We start from the raw sequence: 17,148 nt of genomic DNA on the forward strand, positions 1-17,148 counted from the left end.
TTTTTAGAGTATCAGGAGGAGCACGAGAACACTCCCCTGTGTGTACTACACCTGTCTGTGTCATTTTTTTACGACATACAATTTAGTTTGAAACAATTGGAGGAACCTTAATACTTCCAATTTGAAAGACCTTTAGTTTTACTGTTGTGAGTCTCTTGTTGTCTCACGTGAGGACGCTGTTTTTTTGTTTGTATGGAAGTTCCAAATAATTAATTTTATCATAAATAACATAATCAAATGTTGTGAGGTACAGTATGTTATTGTAAACCATTTCTTAATTGAATTTACCAACAATTACTGTATCATGATATGTACCGCGACCATGATAAACAATTACCATCCATTGTCTTATTGACGAAAGGCATGGATATATTAGTGTATACTGTAGTAGAAATTGCTTAATGGCAAGCACATTAGCCAAGAAAGTTAGCTTCCTGGTTTGCTAATGCGTTGTATAGCCCACTGCACATGCACATCAGACTATACACGGGGATGACGTCACATACGTGGCCATAGCCTTGGCGCTGAGAACCGCAGAGCTGTCCTGCCAACGTCTCTTCTATAGTGGTGGTCTGTGGGGAAAATGCTTTTTGGGCCTCAAGGGATTTCATAGCTCTCTTAATACATACAGTTGTGGTCAAAAGTTTACATACACTTGTAAAGAACATAATGTCATGGCTCTCTTGAGTTTCCAGTTATTTCTACAACTCTGATTTTTCTCTGATAGAGTGATTGGAACAGATACTTCTTTGTCACAAAAAACATTCATGAAGTTTGGTTCTTTCATGACTTTATTATGGGTTAACAGAAAAAGTGATCAAATCTGCTGGGTCAAAAATATACATACAGCAACATGAATTAGCAATTTTGGTGACTTAGAAAGTTGTGTCAATGAAATGAGCTTCATAGCATGGCCTCTTAACTTCTTGTGAGTGATTATGAGTGACTACAGCCGGTGACTTCTCTGAGGCCATTTAAATAGGGCTCATTGGATACAAACGCCCACAAACGCTACAATGGGAAAGTCAAAGGAGCTCAGCATGGATCTGAAAAAGCGAATCATTGACTTGAACAAGTCAGGAAAGTCACTTGGAGCCATTTCAAAGCAGCTGCAGGTCCCAAGAGCAACAGTGCAAACAATTGTTTGTAAGTATAAAGTGCATGGCACTGTTTTGTCACTGCCACGATCAGGAAGAAAACGCAAGCTATCACCTGCTGCTGAGAGAAAATTGGTCAGGAGGGTGAAGAGTCAACCGAGAACCACCAAAAAGCAGATCTGCCAAGAATTAGAAGCTGCTGGAACACAGGTGTCAGTGTCCACAGTCAAGCGTGTTTTGCATCTCCATGGACTGAGAGGCTGCCGTGCAAGAAGGAAGCCCTTGCTCCAAAAGCGGCACCTTAATGCTCGACTGAAGTTTGCTGCTGATCACATGGACAAAGATAAGACCTTCTGGAGGAAAGTTCTGTGGTCAGACAAAACAAAAATCGAGCTGTTTGGCCACAATGCCCAGCAATATGTTTGGAGGAGAAAAGGTGAGGCCTTTAACCCCAAGAACACCATGCCTACCGTCAAGCACGGTGGTGGTAGTATTATGCTGTGGGGCTGTTTTGCTGCCAATGGAACTGGTGCTTTACAGAGAGGAAATGGGATAATGAAGAAGGAGGATTACCTTCAAATTCTTCAAGATAACGTAAAATCATCAGCCCGAAGGTTGGGTCTTGGGCGCAGTTGGGTGTTCCAACAGGACAATGACCCCAAACACACATCAAAAGTGGTAATGGAATGGCTAAATCAGGCTAGAATTAGGGTTTTAGAATGGCCTTCCCAAAGTCCTGACTTAAATCCCATTGAGAACATGTGGACAATGCTGAAGAAACAAGTCCATGTCAGAAAGCCATCAAATTTAACTGAACTGCACCAATTCTGTCAAGAGGAGTGGTCAAAGATTCAACGAGAAGCTTGCCAGAAGCTTGTGGATGGCTACCAAAAGCGCCTAATTGAAGTGAAAATGGCCAAGGGACATGTAACCAAATATTAGCACTGCTGTATGTATATTTTTGACCCAGCAGATTTGATCACTTTTTCTGTTAACCCATAAAGTCATGAAAGAACCAAACTTCATGAATGTTTTTTGTGACAAAGAAGTATCTGTTCCAATCACTCTATCAGAGAAAAATCAGAGTTGTAGAAATAACTGGAAACTCAAGAGAGCCATGACATTATGTTCTTTACAAGTGTATGTAAACTTTTGACCACAACTGTATATGCTTTGGGGTGGTGGTGATGGCTGCTCCTGCTATCAATGCACTAAAAGTAACTGCTTTGCATGATCTGGTGAGTGGATGTGGATGGCGTGTGTTTATTTTTGTGATGCAACAGGTAGCCTGTGGTTGTAGAATACTGTCGGTGAATCCCCACAACCGACCATCTGCAGGTCTGGAGGAGCTCAACTCAACCCAGTTCATAACTTGTACTAATAACAACCTTCCATGCCATATTTGTCTTGGGGTGTGTCTCTCTTTCTGTCTTTGTCTTCATTAGTCCTTTCTCTGTGTGATCCATGCAGTCTCCATCTTGCCCTCCGTCTTCTCCTTCTTCTCTCATTCTCACCAACCACACTCCTCTGTACTCTCTCTCTCCTCTCACCACTTCACTCTCTGCTCTGCCATCCCGTCGCCCGATCACCTTCTCATATTCAATGCCCCCCCCCCATCCAAAGACGCCCCCGGCTGCGTCCTAGTTCCCCCCCCCCCTACAGAGATAAAGAGCTAATTGGAAATCCCTCTACTAATTAACCTTCTCCAGGCTGAAAGGTATTTATATCCCCTGCTTTTTGATGGAGCAATAAAGAGGAAGGGAGGAGAGGAGGGAGCAGAAGGAAAGAGGGGGCGAGAGAGCAGAGAAGTGAATGTGAACTAGTGGGTAGAATATAATGGGTGTCGGTTGGAGGTGGGTGCAAGTAAGTGAGGAGGTGCAGAGGCGAAATATAACATAAATTATTAATTGCTAATGTCTTAATTTTGGGATTACAATAAGCATCAGGAAGTCAGCCGTCAGAGGGAGGAGGGGAGGCAAGCAACAGGGCTTCTGGGAAATGTAGTCTAATTTGGAGAAACACTTGCTCTAAATACCACTTGTGTGAGATACAGTTCCGCAGTTGTATTTACCGTGATTTTGTGTGTTAGCAGTGATTATATTAGGATGTATGGCTCATTTGGCCTTAATCTATTTCTAGATCAAAGGTCTTCAACAGGGGGTCCGCGACCCCTAGGGGGTCCTCGGAGGTACTGCAGGGGGTCCGCGAAATCTTTTGTTGATTAGACAATTAAAATTTATTTTATTTTTTTTCACAAATTTAAATGTCTTTAAATACACATTAACATGAATCCAACGAATGGATAAATAGAGGTAGAAGATGTTATCGTTCAGTCAGAAATGCACACATTCAGCGACACAAACTGGGCACTGGTTCACTCACAGCACGAGACTAGCCTGGACCTGTCCTTCCAAGCCTCCTGCACACAAAGAGGAGGACCCGCCCCTATCGCTGCTCTGCCAATCACGAGGCCGCATGTTACACGCTGGCTCTGTCAGGTCCCCCATGGTTGACTGAGAGCCTATTCAGTCCCCAGCTGACTAAGATCCCAGACACAAGGATGCACGCTGCAATATTATTTGAAAAGAAGATACCGTTGTAAACATTTTTTTTTAACTAAAAAACGACATTTACTTAACCCTAACCCTAACCCATGAATCCTTGTGGAATCATTTTTGCAAGATATTCCTGGCTAAAACACTGCAACTCCTGTCCAAGAGTATGGACATTGTTATGAGTGAAAATTGATCGTTTTGTAACTCGACCAAAACGCAATTTTATACAATATATATATAGTAGGGGGTCCCTGCTCCATCTCTCTATCAGTTTGGGGGTCCTTGGCCTGAAAAACATTGAAGACCCCTGTTCTAGATAGATAGATATTATTGGGTTTTTTTGGACAGTGATTTGCTGATACGCAAAGTCTGCCACAGTACTATTCTGATTCAGTTCGGGGACCTACGATCGATATATGTGCCCGTACAACACAACCAGTTACATTTATATCAGCTCACTAAAAGCAACTACAATAGGATTTGACGTGCCTTAGGAATTTCAAAATAAGGGCTCATCTTGAAGATGATGATACGGATTGATGTTTTCACTTTGTACCGATGATGTTGGTTTGTTGATCATTGAATCAATATATATATCAATCCAGATGGATGCATTGTTACACCTCTTCTAACGACGCATTCATTTGTTGATCCAACTGGACTTCCTGGATCCTATTTCATTGTTTCACCGGTAGCTCAAACAACACGCCCCCACTGACAAAGACATGGGTGCGCTGGCCTCTGTGGGTTTAAAAGGTGCAAACCTCTTGAAACTCTGACCACACCCAACAACAACATAGCTGGGTGTGGCCCGTTCTACCACAGCCATGCCACTATAGTGCCTCGCTACACCACGGATGCACAGGGATGCGTTAGAGAACATCTGGTTACCACTCGTTGGCAGTGCACGCAGGATCGTTACAGTTGCACTCAAAATTATTCAACCCCCATTGCAAGTTTGATTTATTGGCAAAATGTACAAACTTTCAGCTATTTTCAATGAACAACTCAAACAAGAACAATTTAAATAGCTCAACACAACTAATACTACAAGTGGTTTCTCCTAATTCAACACAAAATGCCACTTTTAATGACTTCTGCAGTCTCAAAATGATTCAACCCCTTCATGACAAGCATCTTTAGTACTTAGTAGAGCACCTTTTTGCTGTTATGACCTGATGCAAACGTGACGCATAGCCAGACACCAGTTCTGACAGCGTTCCTGAGGAATCTTAGCCCATTCCTCATGGGCAATGGCCTCCAGCTCTCTAATATTCTTGGGTTTGCGTGCTGCAACCACCTTCTTCAAATCCCACCAGAGATTGAGAGACGGCCACTCTAGAATCTTCCAGGACTTTTTCTGAAACCAAGCCTTGGTGGACTTTGAGGTATGTTTGGGATCATTGTCTTGTTGGAAGGTCCAATGACGCCCAAGCTTCAGCTTCCTCACAGACGGCATGACGTTTCTCCTAGGATTTCCTGATACTTGATTGAATCCATCCTGCCCTCACAACGCTGCAGGTTTCCAGTGCCAGAAGAAGCAAAGCAGCCCTAGAGCATCACCGAGCCACCGCCATGCTTCACTGTAGACAGGGTGTTCTTCTCAGCGTATGCTTCATTCTTCCTCCTCCAGACATACCGCTGATCCATAGGCCCGAAAAGTTCCAGTTTTGTTTCATCACTCCACAGAACAGAATCCCAAAACTTCAGTGGCTTATTCATATAGTTTTGAGTATTTTGGAGCCAACTTTTCCTGTGCTTTTTGGTCAGTACATCTTGGAGTTTGGGCATGGAGACCTTCAGCATTTAGTATGCGCCTTACTGTGGAAACTGAAACCTCAGTGCCTGCTGCCACCAGGTCTTGCTGCAGGTCTTTTGCAGTCACTCGAGGGTTTTTTGCCACCTGCCTCCTCAGAAATCTGGTGGCAGCCGTTGATAACTTTTTCTTTCTGCCACGTCCAGGTAGTGTAGCCAGTGTTCCTTTAACTACAAACTTGCGAACTATGCTTCCAATGGTATCTCTAGGAACATTCAATGCCTTTGATATTTTTTTGTATCCTTTTCCTTGTTTGTGCAAGGCAATGATCTCTTCTCTTAACTTTTTGGACAATTCTCTTGACTTACCCATATTTCTAATATGCAATCAAACGGAATGGGCTAAGATTCCTCAGGAACGCTGTCAGAACTGGTGTCTGGCTACGCATCACGTATGCATCAGGTCATAACAGCAAAAGGGTGCTCTACTAAGTACTAAAGATGCTTGTCATGAAGGGGTTGAATCATTTTGAGACTGCAGAAGTCATTAAAAGTGGCATTTTGTGTTGAATTAGGAGAAACCACTTGTAGTATTAGTTGTGTTGAGCTATTTAAATTGTTCTTGTTTGAGTTGTTCATTGAAAACAGCTGAAAGTTTGTACATTTTGACAATAAACCTAATTTGCAATGGGGGTTAAATAATGTTGAGTGCAACTGTAAACTTGGTGCAGGTAAAATCAAAAAAACTAATAAACCTAATAAAATGTGTCATATACATACAGTTACATTCATAAAATGTAATCTCTGCTTGTAAACTTGAAGGCATCATTTAGTTTCTTCGGTCGATTTAAAAACTGTTTTAAAAGCAAAACCCGCAAGTCACCTGCAAACGTTTGTCCTACAGGTGTTGTGTAAAAAATGTATCTATTCTATTAAAAGAGGTCTAAAACTCAGGTGGCTTTACGCTCCGTCGTGTCCCTGAGTAGGACAAAGGACGGTGTGGATGTGCGTGAGGGGGGAAAGATAATGAAATCTAAGAGGAGCAGGAGTGACAGTTAGTGAGTCAGCCAGTCAGTCAATCAGTCAGTGAGACGGCGTCTAGCGGGCAGCAGAAGGTACAGTAATATATGTGGTGAGGGGGAGTGAAAGATCTCAGGAGAGTAGGAGTCGAGAGAGGAGAAAGGGAATCGTTTCAGGTTTCCTGCCCCCCCCTCCCTCCCCTCTAGCAGGAGCTGACGGGGGTCTGAGGAGGGTAAGGTTACCTGGCTGTTGTCCCCGCCGGCTCTTTTACTCACACCGCTTTTTCTGTTTCCTTAGTGATCTACAGAGAGGCAGAAGTGGGTTTGTTAATGCACTGATATTCATAATTCAATCACGTACCTTTTCGACGCTATCTGGAGCCGCTAATTATCAAATTTTGCATTAATGCATCTTAATGTTAAATGATAATTACAGTGTGGGCAACTGGCCCATGATTCATTAGCAGGACAAGCTAGATGAGTCAGGATTTTTATATGAAATACAGGAAACACATTCTATCTGTTTGGTGGAGATGATTGGTAAAAAAGAAAAGCCTCCAATGTGTCAGGAACAGGCTGCAAGAGAAAACAGCTCTCGGCTTTGCCTCAGGAAGCGAGGCTACATCTATCTTTCATAAATACCAGTAGTGCTGCTGGCCAAACTGGTTAGCCAAAGCGATTCATGGGACATGTTGAGTTACAGCTCCAGAGGCCAGGTTTGAGTTTTGTCTCAAGGCAAATGTAGCTGAGTGGCAGGTACAACACATACTGAGGTCTGTGGACTGTATTGAATAGCAACGCAGTGCTGACAGATGGTCTGGTAAGACTGCAGGTCGTTTCGGCTAAACAATCTAGTAATTTATTTTCCGAAACATAAAAGTTTACGGTATTAAAAATTACATTTTGGCTAAATTCAGTGCCTTGTATCTTGTTGGAGGATCAATTTGAAGAAACCCATTTTATATATCTCAAGCTCAATCTATATAGAGATGTACATCTAGTGCAGAATTAAGAGCCGTTCACATGTTGGGTCTGAAAACGTGTTGCCGTGCCGCTTTCATCCTTTTGTCCGAGGTGCTTGAGGGGCTTGTACGTCGATATTGCTTTTGAGTTTGCCTACCGCGTTTACCGCATTGACAACGATGAATTTTGTGCGTTCCAGGTTGCATTAAATGAAAACAATATATCATATCTTTTACATGAAGTTTTGCTTGTTTTTCAGTTGAAGACCCACGGCCCCAGCTTCACTCGTTTACACGCGCCCTGGCCAGTACTGTGTCGGGAGGCCGAGTTCCTCAAGATTAAAGTCCCCACCAAGACGGTGAGATCTCAGTGCCACTGCAGTCATTGGGTCCATGTTAAGTAGCTCTTTGTTGCTAAGTTCTTGTTATTTCTGTGGACAGAAGAGACAGACACCAAGAGAGCAGAGGATTGAGTGATGTCCTCATGTATGTGGCTCAGTTTTGTTTGTTTTTTTACCTTTATCCCTTCAGGGGAGTTTTGCACATTTACACACAGTCACACTAGGAAGCTGTCCAGTCTGACCATAGTCTGTTCTGCTGGCCACTGAGCAGCTCCACTGGTGTGCTTGGGGTTAAGGGTGGTGGTAATGAGGGAGGCAGGCTTCCCTCATTACGGGGGGAAAAAACGGGGTGGTCAAAAATATTAGCCCCCCTGATGGGGTGGTCAATAATATTACCCCCCCATGTGAATTTCTGCTTTCAAACACACCTAATTAACCAATCAGCTTTCAAGCCACACCTGTGCCACACATGTACCCGGACATCTGCCAAGATGGTTGTTGCTGACCTGGCCTCTTCTGGAGTTGATGTTTCAAGGAACACAGTTGTGAGGGCTCTCCATCGTGGTGGGCTTCAGGGCCATCGTCCCAGAAGAACCCCTTTACTCAAAGAGCGGCACATCACAGCCAGACTGAGGTTTGCTCTTGAACATTTTAAAGGTAAAGATGAGTTTTGGAAGTCTGTGCTTTGGTCTGATGAGACTAAACTGGAACTTTTTGGGCACATGGATGTTGCTTATGTTTGGCGAAGAAAGGGAGAAGCCTTCAACCCTAAGAACACAGTTCCCACAGTTAAACATGGTGGTGGGAGCATCATGCTGTGGGGCTGTTTTGCAGCCTCAGGCACAGGGAGCCTTGTTCGGGTGCATGGCATCATGAAAAAAGAAAATGATGTTGATGTTTTGAGGGATAATATGCAGAAATCTGCTCGCAGTCTATCCTTAGGTCGTCACTGGGTCTTCCAACAAGACAATGACCCAAAGCATACATCGAAATTGGTCCAACAGTTCCTGAAGGATACCAAAACCAAGGTCCTGGAGTGGCCCGCACAGAGCCCAGACCTCAATCCTATTGATTGGTGCTCAAAGTGAATGTCCATGCTCAGAAACCACGCAATTTGGACCAGCTGGAAGAATTTGCAATGGAAGAATGGGCCAAAATCCCTCAGGATACCTGTGCCAACCTAATAAAGAACTACTCTAAGAGGTTGTTGTCAGTTGTGGCTCAGAAAGGGTACACTATTGACTATTAATGGCCAGGGGGCTAATCATTTTGGATGTCTCATTTTTGCCTTTTCTTGTTTCAATTCAGTGTATCAATAAAATATCCTAATCAAACTTAGTGGACATTTTGTCTTTGTTGTTTTGGAAACAAATACACTATAAACACTTGTTGTTAATGGTCATTTCCATGGAGAAATCAAGAGTTTTGTCTAATTTCATAAGGGGGGCTAATAATTTTGGCCTCAACTGTACATTTTCTAAAGAACCGAAAAGGCACTTGAATGTGTAACTGAGTCTGTGTTGTGTGTTCCGTCAGAGTTACGAGCTGAAAGAGGAGAGTGGTTTCGGGTCCAGTATGAGCACAGTGTGGAGGAAAATGAACCACCCGTTCCAGCCTAAAGTACCTCATCAGGAACAAGAACGCACCAAATTTCTCACACACTGCTTCACCAGGGACAAACTCCACCTGTGAGACACACACACACACACACACACACACACACACACACACACACACACACACACACACACACACACACACACAACACTACTACCAACTCTGTTTTTTCACAAATGTGCTGACACTCAAATTTAAAATGTTTAAAGTTTTGAAAGAACAACTGGCAGGTTAGTTATCTTAAAAACTGAGAAGTTGGATTCATAAACGCACCATTGGTCAATTTAATACCTTCAATGGTTTCATGGCTACATCCGCACTCGGTCTAGTACCAGTAGCTTAAGTGGCTACTGTTAGCTAATGTGAGCAAACTTCACATGGATATTGTTCTGTGACATTATTGAGTCATTTTGCTGTTTCTTTCAGATACAACATCACATCTAAAGACCTGTTCTTCGACAACGCCACACGGGGCCGAATAGTGAGTGTTCATTCGGATTTTACTCTGATTCTCCTCAACTTTTGTCCAGGATTGGCTTGCATCCACCAGTCTGATATTCTCACATCTGTCTTAGGTATATGAGATCCTGAGACGGACAGTGTGTGTGCGAACCTGTCAAACCATAGGTAAGGACAGTGTGTGTTTGTGTGTTACTGGACATTTGCAGCCCATACCAGTCCTTTGCATTCTTCACATTGATATGTACGGTTCATTTTGACTTGGTCAGTGTTTAGATGAATGACATGAGCTGAACCCCATTCTAGATCTAATATGCTTGCTGCAGCCTTCAAGGCAGGGTTGGTAAATCCTAAGAGTATGCTCGATTTTATAAATGATCCAACCGAAAAACCCAGCCCAGTGTTACCGACTCTTTTCCAATGAAAGTAGCTAGCATCATTAGCTCCAAAAGACACTAAATCTCCTACGCCTTCAGGCTTAAAAGAGCAGACGCCTGTCTCTTTAAGTCTCGCTCGCCCAGTCTGGCTTGGTCAGTGTTTTTGTGGGACTCACTGTGTATGAGTTTAGCTACTTGTATAGTGACATCACAACAGCTCGCATAAAACGCACAGTTTCTGAATACGGGCTGTGTGAATTTCTCTGTAGATTGAGCATTATGATACTTCCACAGTATTAATACAGCAATCTGCTTTATAATCAATTTCTACAATATGTCAACATGAGGTTGGAATATCCTGAAACTTGATTGGATTGGCAGTTTTTGCTATACGAACCATCTACAGCCTGGTAAATATAAATCCCAGCTGTAGGCTGGGTGACAGTTGAGTCACAGAGAATTAACAACATCTCGATCAGCAGAAGCGCGGGTTGTGTCCCTTTCTAAGGGTAACATTAAACCCAGGTGCATTGTGTTACATGTTTGGCTGTGACAGCGCAGGGTAACGCCAACTGTCACTCGCGGTTCAAGGTTCAACTGCGATGGAGCTTTTGATAGACTACAGGTGAACTGGGAGGCGATATTGATCATGCCGGCGGGGAGTTCAATGGCGAGGAGCAGTCAAGCGGCGTGTCAGACAAACAAGGAGTGTGTCCTTTGAACCCTAAATTGTTTTGTTTGGGCTTTGCGGCAACACCTTTCCCATTGGGCGGTTCTTAGAAAGTGGCTTCGCTCATTTACACCGTGTGTGTGTGTGTGTGTGTGTGTGTGTGTGTGTGTGTGTGTGTGTGTGTGTGTGTGCGTGGATTTTTTTAATGATATGCAGAGAACAGCTGCCTTTGCAAGCATGAGACCCACCAGTCCCATTTAGAAATGAGCCCGTTTCATTTCCAGTGTCCACCATATGTCTGGTTGGCGGTCCCACCACAGCAGAAGGTCTGAGCCAGAGGGTACTGAGGGTGCCGCAGGGGAAGAAGGGGAGAGAAAATGAGAGTTGCATCTCCTTAACCTCTATTTTTCTCTTCTCTTTTCATGATTGGTATACACATTTTGTCACACACACACACACACACACACACACACACACAGACAGAGCTCACTCCCTGCGTCTCTCTCCATCTCCTCAAGTGGGTCACACTTCTTGGGTCAGGCAGAGACTGAAGCGGCGCGCCTCTGGGAGTTGTAGTTGTATCTAGCCGGTTGAGTGAGCATTCATAAGTTTGTATTGTGTGTCGTGAGTTTCAAATGATAGCACGGCTAATCACTGCACTGCAAAGCCCCCCCCCCTCGATAACGAATTGATCGATCACTTTGATGAAAGATACGGTTGCGTGTGCCAGGTCATCTAATGCGTCAGCGTGACATTTGCAGGTCAGGTCAGGCCAAACCCGCTTCCACACATGAACATTTTCCAAGGACTAAAAACGGCACCTGTGTAACCGAAATCCTAGCATGCCTCGATACCGAGAAGCTGAGTTAAAGCGGTGCGCGGCCTCATGTCTGCTCCGCGCACACAGAGCAGCGTTGCAGGGCTGGATGTAAGATAAATAACAGTAGGTGCATCATTTCACGCATCATCTCGGTGCACATTTGGTGTAAACTCGCTCCTTAATGCCAGTGACTCAACTGTTACTTCACCGGCGGCTTGGATTTCTCCGGCCCAAACTACTACTGAAGTTTTAGGTTGAATTACGGTTCTTTTCCATCATCCCTTTCCCTCCAATAGATACAGAAAATGTAAAATATAAGGCGACATGAAGGATTCAATGATGATCCGGGTGACAAGGCAAAAGGAGAAAAGCACCCCTAGTGATGTTCAAATACTCCCTTAGGGTTGTCTATAATCTCTCTCTCTCTTTCTTTCTTTCTTTCTTTCTTTCTTTCCCAGGCATCAGCACGTTGATAGCTAAAGGAGTATATGACGCCGCCTTCCCTCTGCACGATGTAAGTGTGAGGTTGAGAATTCCCAGCAGACGCCCATCGGTTTCAGTTTAATTCGCTGCAGTATTCAATTTGCGGAGAACAGAAGATTGCTTGTACAAGAAGTCGCAGTGGAAGCTTCGTTGCTTCCTGCATATTGTACTTTTGTGCGACAGGTGCATGCAGGTACTGCGACGTTTGCTTCTGTAGCCACGAGGCCAAAAAATTTAGAATGGAAGAAAAGATTTTCGGCTGTTGAAGCTAATATTCTCAAATATTTATAGCTATCTTCAAGCACATTAGAGGCACAAACTAGGAAGGGGGCTCACAACAATCCCTGCTTTCAACTGCATTGCTATGATGAGATGTCCTTAAAAAATTAAAGGTTAGTGAGAGACACAGTGACTTATTCACGGGCTGAAGCAGGTTTTAAGTCTCTGCAGTCTCTAGCATTTTTTTTCAATTTCTAAACATTTTGGTAGTGTTAATGCATATTTCATCAATTTTGTCAAGGATGTGAGTTTATTTTATTTGTTCACATTTTGAACATTCAACCTCAGCCCTACTAATAAGTCTAAAATAAACAGTAGAGAAAATACAGATGCTCTGACAAAAATGTTAAAATTTGAACCCCAGTTTTTGACCCCACAGCCATTACAGTATAAAAATATGCATTCTATATACCAGGCTTTCAATCTAGAGCCCTGTATTTATTTATTTTTTAAAATTTTACACCAGATTGAGTCATTTTGGGGCAAATACATGCTTTTTTCCTGGACTCTACTAGCAGCATCCCTGACGTATTATGTAGCACTGTAGTGTTTGATGCAATTCAGCTAAATAATATCAATGTATATGGCATTTTTTTGACGAGGATATTTTGTCCTCTAAAGACACCAGAGCAAAGAGATGCACAATGGGTAAAAGTAAACTTTAACCAGTGCAGGTCAGTGGTTAGTTCCGGATTCATATTGTGTGTGTGTGTGTGTGTGTGTGTGTGTGTGTGTGAGAGAGAGAGAGTGTGCACAGTGTGCTGTCTGTGATAGGTTTGTGTTTGTTTGCATCCCTGTGTGCACTCACCCTCTCTTCTCGCTCCTCAGGGTGACTATAAAGTCATCGGACAGCTCGAGGAGAGGAGCGACAGACAGGTAGATGACTCCTCTCTCATCTCTCCATCTTTCTTGATCTCTCCCTGCTTCCCTCCTCTTCTCCTCCTCCTCCTCTCATTCATTTGTCCGTCTAATGAAAAAACTACAAAAGCCTGCCACTGCTCTAGTTCCTCAGAAAGTGACCTTGCTAATGTGAAACAGTGCTGGAGCCATTTAGAACGCCGAAATAAAAAATATGTAAAAGTCTGCAGTACGCAACCTTTTAATTTCGCTGGAATGCAAGGGATGCTCCTCTTTTTTAAACATTAGTTCCCTCTACGTAATCTTCATCTCTTCTCCTTCTTCCTTTCTGAGAATGTCCCTCCTTCCCATCTGTGTTACACCGCCACAGATTGGAGTTTAAGTTCAACAAACATTTCTCAGACGGAGCTGCGGCGAAGACAGAAAACAAAATCCGTCGGCAGACTTGAATTTCAAAGGAAGGAGCAAAACAAAAACAGTTTTTTGGAGTGTAGGTTAGCACAAAACAACAGCAAACAAAATATAAATGACAAGCATAAACATCCACTTCTTAATTTTCCGTTAATTCCGATCACGTCACTAATGACTGTTTAACCAGATGGTTTGTCGTGGTCTTCTTTTCCCTCCCTTCTCTTGGCGTTTAGCATCGTGTCACTCAAACTTTTATTTGACTTCATCCACTGAGGTTTAACTCAACCAATCAGATTATTTCTACCTCCGGATCAGCTCGGCCTCAGAGGATTGTTTGTTGATTTCCGACTTGCTACAACTAGTAAGCATACAACACACACCCACACTGACTCGTTCCCATCTGTTGCCAGGTTCTGCACGACGAGTGGGCCAGATACTCTGCCTTTTACAAGTACCAGCCCATTGATCTGGTCAGGTAATGTCTCAGCAGCACCACCACACGTTTTTGCTTTTCATCTAATTGTCAACCCAAGATAAAAGATGTCGCAGTGCATTGTGGTTAGTGTAGTTTGTTTACTGTCTCTGCTCCATACTGGCTGTAAAGTGATCCCTTTCTAGCTCAACCCCACTGTAAGAGTGATTAAATCCAGTCCTCGTTCTGTGCAAAAATTAATTCTTCAGCAGTCTGAGTTAGCCAGATCAAGGGGTTATCTCCCAAAGTTATAGTCTTTTTAGAATGGAATTCCCTCTTTGGCAATTAAGACCAATAACTTTAAATGTACATATGGATATGTGTGTATAACTTGTCTTTTAAATAAAAAATGAGGAGGAGAATATTAAACTTTGAACACAAAAGAATAATGATTAAGACAATATTGTTTACTCCATGATTGTGTTTTGCCCTCAGCAAGTACCACCGATCAAAAGAACACGTATAAGGATGGGTAAAGACCCTATAAAGACTCTTATTATGAGCAAAGGGGTTCTACATCCTGCCCAAGTTTGAAACAGTTTGGATTGTTTCTACGAGGGCTTTTTGTTTTTGTCAACCACACAGTCCTGAAGAGGCAGAGTAGCTGAGTTTTAAGTGTTCCTAGCATAGCAGGCAGAGTTTGTAATCCAATCTCAAAGGGAGTGCTTTGTGAAACAGTCAGTGTAAACAACGAGAGCCCTAAATAAAACATTGGCTTGCTTCTTACTCTATTTAAGGATCAAACACCACATGAGGGTTCTCACACCTGTGTTGTGTGCTGCTTAAGTCTACACAGTCTATTATGCCATGGCCTCTACTGGCACTTTCCCCTCCTAATCCCTGACCTTTGACCCCCGCAGGAAGTACTTCGGGGAGAAGATCGGTCTGTACTTCGCATGGCTCGGTGTTTACACTCAGCTGCTGATACCGGCCTCCATAGTGGGAATCATTGTGTTTTGCTATGGGGTGGCAACAGTGGATACTGACATACCCAGGTACTGCAATTTTTACACCGGTGACAGCGTAATTTGGTGGTCAAAGGTCACTGTGACCACACGAAACTCCATAACTCAAGAATTCACATGATATTTACTTTGAAGACGTTAAAGGTATAACATGCAGCACTTTACGAACAAAACAATGTAGAGACTGATAATAAAATAATTCTTCTCGAGCATCACTTTTGACTCCTGAGCCGAGGAGGAGGGGCCAACTTTGAACGCTGGGAAAATGCTGCATTTTAAACCTTTAAGTGACAGTGATGCCAGATAAAATCCTACAATCCTACATAGAAGCACAATCATGATTTCTTCTCACCACAATTTAAATATACACACACATGCCGTTACACGTACACACACACGCACGCACACACACGTACACACACACGCACGCACGCACACACACACACACACACACACACACACACACACACACACACACACACACACACACACACACACACACACACAAACACACACACTAGACAGGGATTGCCAAGATACCTGCTGTATCTGGCTATAGACAGGCTCGTGTGGGAGGAACACAGAAGGTACGGCTGGCATTGTGTGTGTGTGTGTGTGTGTGTGTGTGTGTGTGTGTGTGTGTGTGTGTGTGTGTGTGTGTGTGTGTGTGTGTGTGTGTGTGTGTGTGTGTGTGATGAAGCAAAAGGTTGATAATTCCACCTACACTGACTACAGATAGGGTCAAAGCAGAGAGGCTTGTATTGTGTTAACATGTTTAAAGTTCCATTCATTTCTAATGGTTAACACAGACACAAGGATGTTCTTTTTGTTTTTTTGTTGTCAGATCTTGGTGCTCTGAGACTTAACGTTTGACCCCCCCCTCCCCCCTCCCCCCTCTCAGTCTGGAGATGTGTGACGAGCGTCTCAATTTCACCATGTGTCCTCTGTGCGACGGAGCCTGTGACTTCTGGCAGCTCAGCACGGCCTGCGGCACCGCCAGGGCTTCACACCTCTTCGACAACCCCGCCACCGTCTTCTTCGCCATCTTCATGTCCCTCTGGGGTGAGGGTGTGTGTGTGTGTGTGTGTGTGTGTGTGTGTGTGTGTGTGTGTGAGAGAGAGAGAGAGAGAACAGGTGTCTTGTCTCATCTTATGACCTCCTGCACCTCCAGTGCAAGTCTGGTAGAGAGCAACAGGCTAAAACAAAGTAAGACCTGCAGAAAATATATTAAAACAATCTAAAATGTAAAGCTTGCAGTCCAAATACTTCATGCTTCGTCCAATTTTTCTTTTCTTTGTTTAAAACCTAAAGCGTGAGAGCTGTCTATGCCACGAGAGGATGTTGTTTACTGTAAATTGGCATTGAACAGCATGCTCCAATAGCAGGAAATGGGAAAACAGCTTTTAAATTTGTGCAGACAAAAGGAAATCCTCCTGAAAATCTGTTTAAACCTTTACAAAATATATATTGAAAAAAATGAATTGGGTGTGAAAGTAGATTTCTGACGTTGGAAACTGTAGTGTGTTAAATATTTGAGCCTTTTCCAGAGCTTTCATGAGTTTGGAAGCTCCAGAAAATAAGTTACTCAAGTTGAACAAAAGACTATGAGCTTTGCAGATTACGTAAAACCAGTGATTCTAGTAACTTCATGGTGTGGATTTCTAAGACTTTGCGAAAGTATTGTTTGTAAAAGTGGGCTTGGAGGATTTTAGATCAACACCTCACCTGTGAGACTTTCATCAAAATCATTTGACTGTGTGTGTGTGTGTGTGTGTGTGTGTGTGTGTGTGTGTGTGTGTGTGTGTGTGTGTGTGTGTGTGTGTGTGTGTGTGTGTGTGTGTGTGTGTGTGTAGCGGTACTGTTCCTGGAACACTGGAAGCGCCGCCAGATCAGTTTGAGCTTCAGTTGGGATCTGACCGGCATCGAGGAGGATGAGGTACACGCAGCACACACGCTCATAGAAGTTCACTAAAGCACATGCTGTATGTCAACACCAATATCTATTATT

At 43.4% G+C, this 17,148-nt stretch overlaps 1 protein-coding gene across 2 annotated transcripts in view; it reads left to right on the forward strand.

Moving 5' to 3' along the window:
• Positions 1 to 17,148, forward strand: part of ano2b (anoctamin 2b) — a 67,030-nt gene that overhangs the window by 8,926 nt on the left and 40,956 nt on the right. For both annotated transcript variants that reach the window (XM_068716992.1, XM_068716993.1), the window contains exons 3-12: positions 7,649 to 7,747; positions 9,266 to 9,417; positions 9,773 to 9,827; positions 9,922 to 9,973; positions 12,131 to 12,186; positions 13,263 to 13,310; positions 14,114 to 14,178; positions 15,036 to 15,170; positions 16,042 to 16,202; positions 16,994 to 17,076. In XM_068716992.1, the coding sequence (XP_068573093.1) occupies positions 7,649 to 7,747; positions 9,266 to 9,417; positions 9,773 to 9,827; positions 9,922 to 9,973; positions 12,131 to 12,186; positions 13,263 to 13,310; positions 14,114 to 14,178; positions 15,036 to 15,170; positions 16,042 to 16,202; positions 16,994 to 17,076 (906 nt within the window). The remainder of the gene's footprint in view (positions 1 to 7,648; positions 7,748 to 9,265; positions 9,418 to 9,772; positions 9,828 to 9,921; positions 9,974 to 12,130; positions 12,187 to 13,262; positions 13,311 to 14,113; positions 14,179 to 15,035; positions 15,171 to 16,041; positions 16,203 to 16,993; positions 17,077 to 17,148) is intronic.

The sequence above is a fragment of the Cebidichthys violaceus genome, unplaced genomic scaffold, assembly GCF_023349555.1.
Source record: "Cebidichthys violaceus isolate CVI_PGR_0920_01 unplaced genomic scaffold, fCebVio1.0.p SCAF_21, whole genome shotgun sequence".
Classification (NCBI taxonomy): Eukaryota; Metazoa; Chordata; class Actinopteri; order Perciformes; family Stichaeidae; genus Cebidichthys; species Cebidichthys violaceus.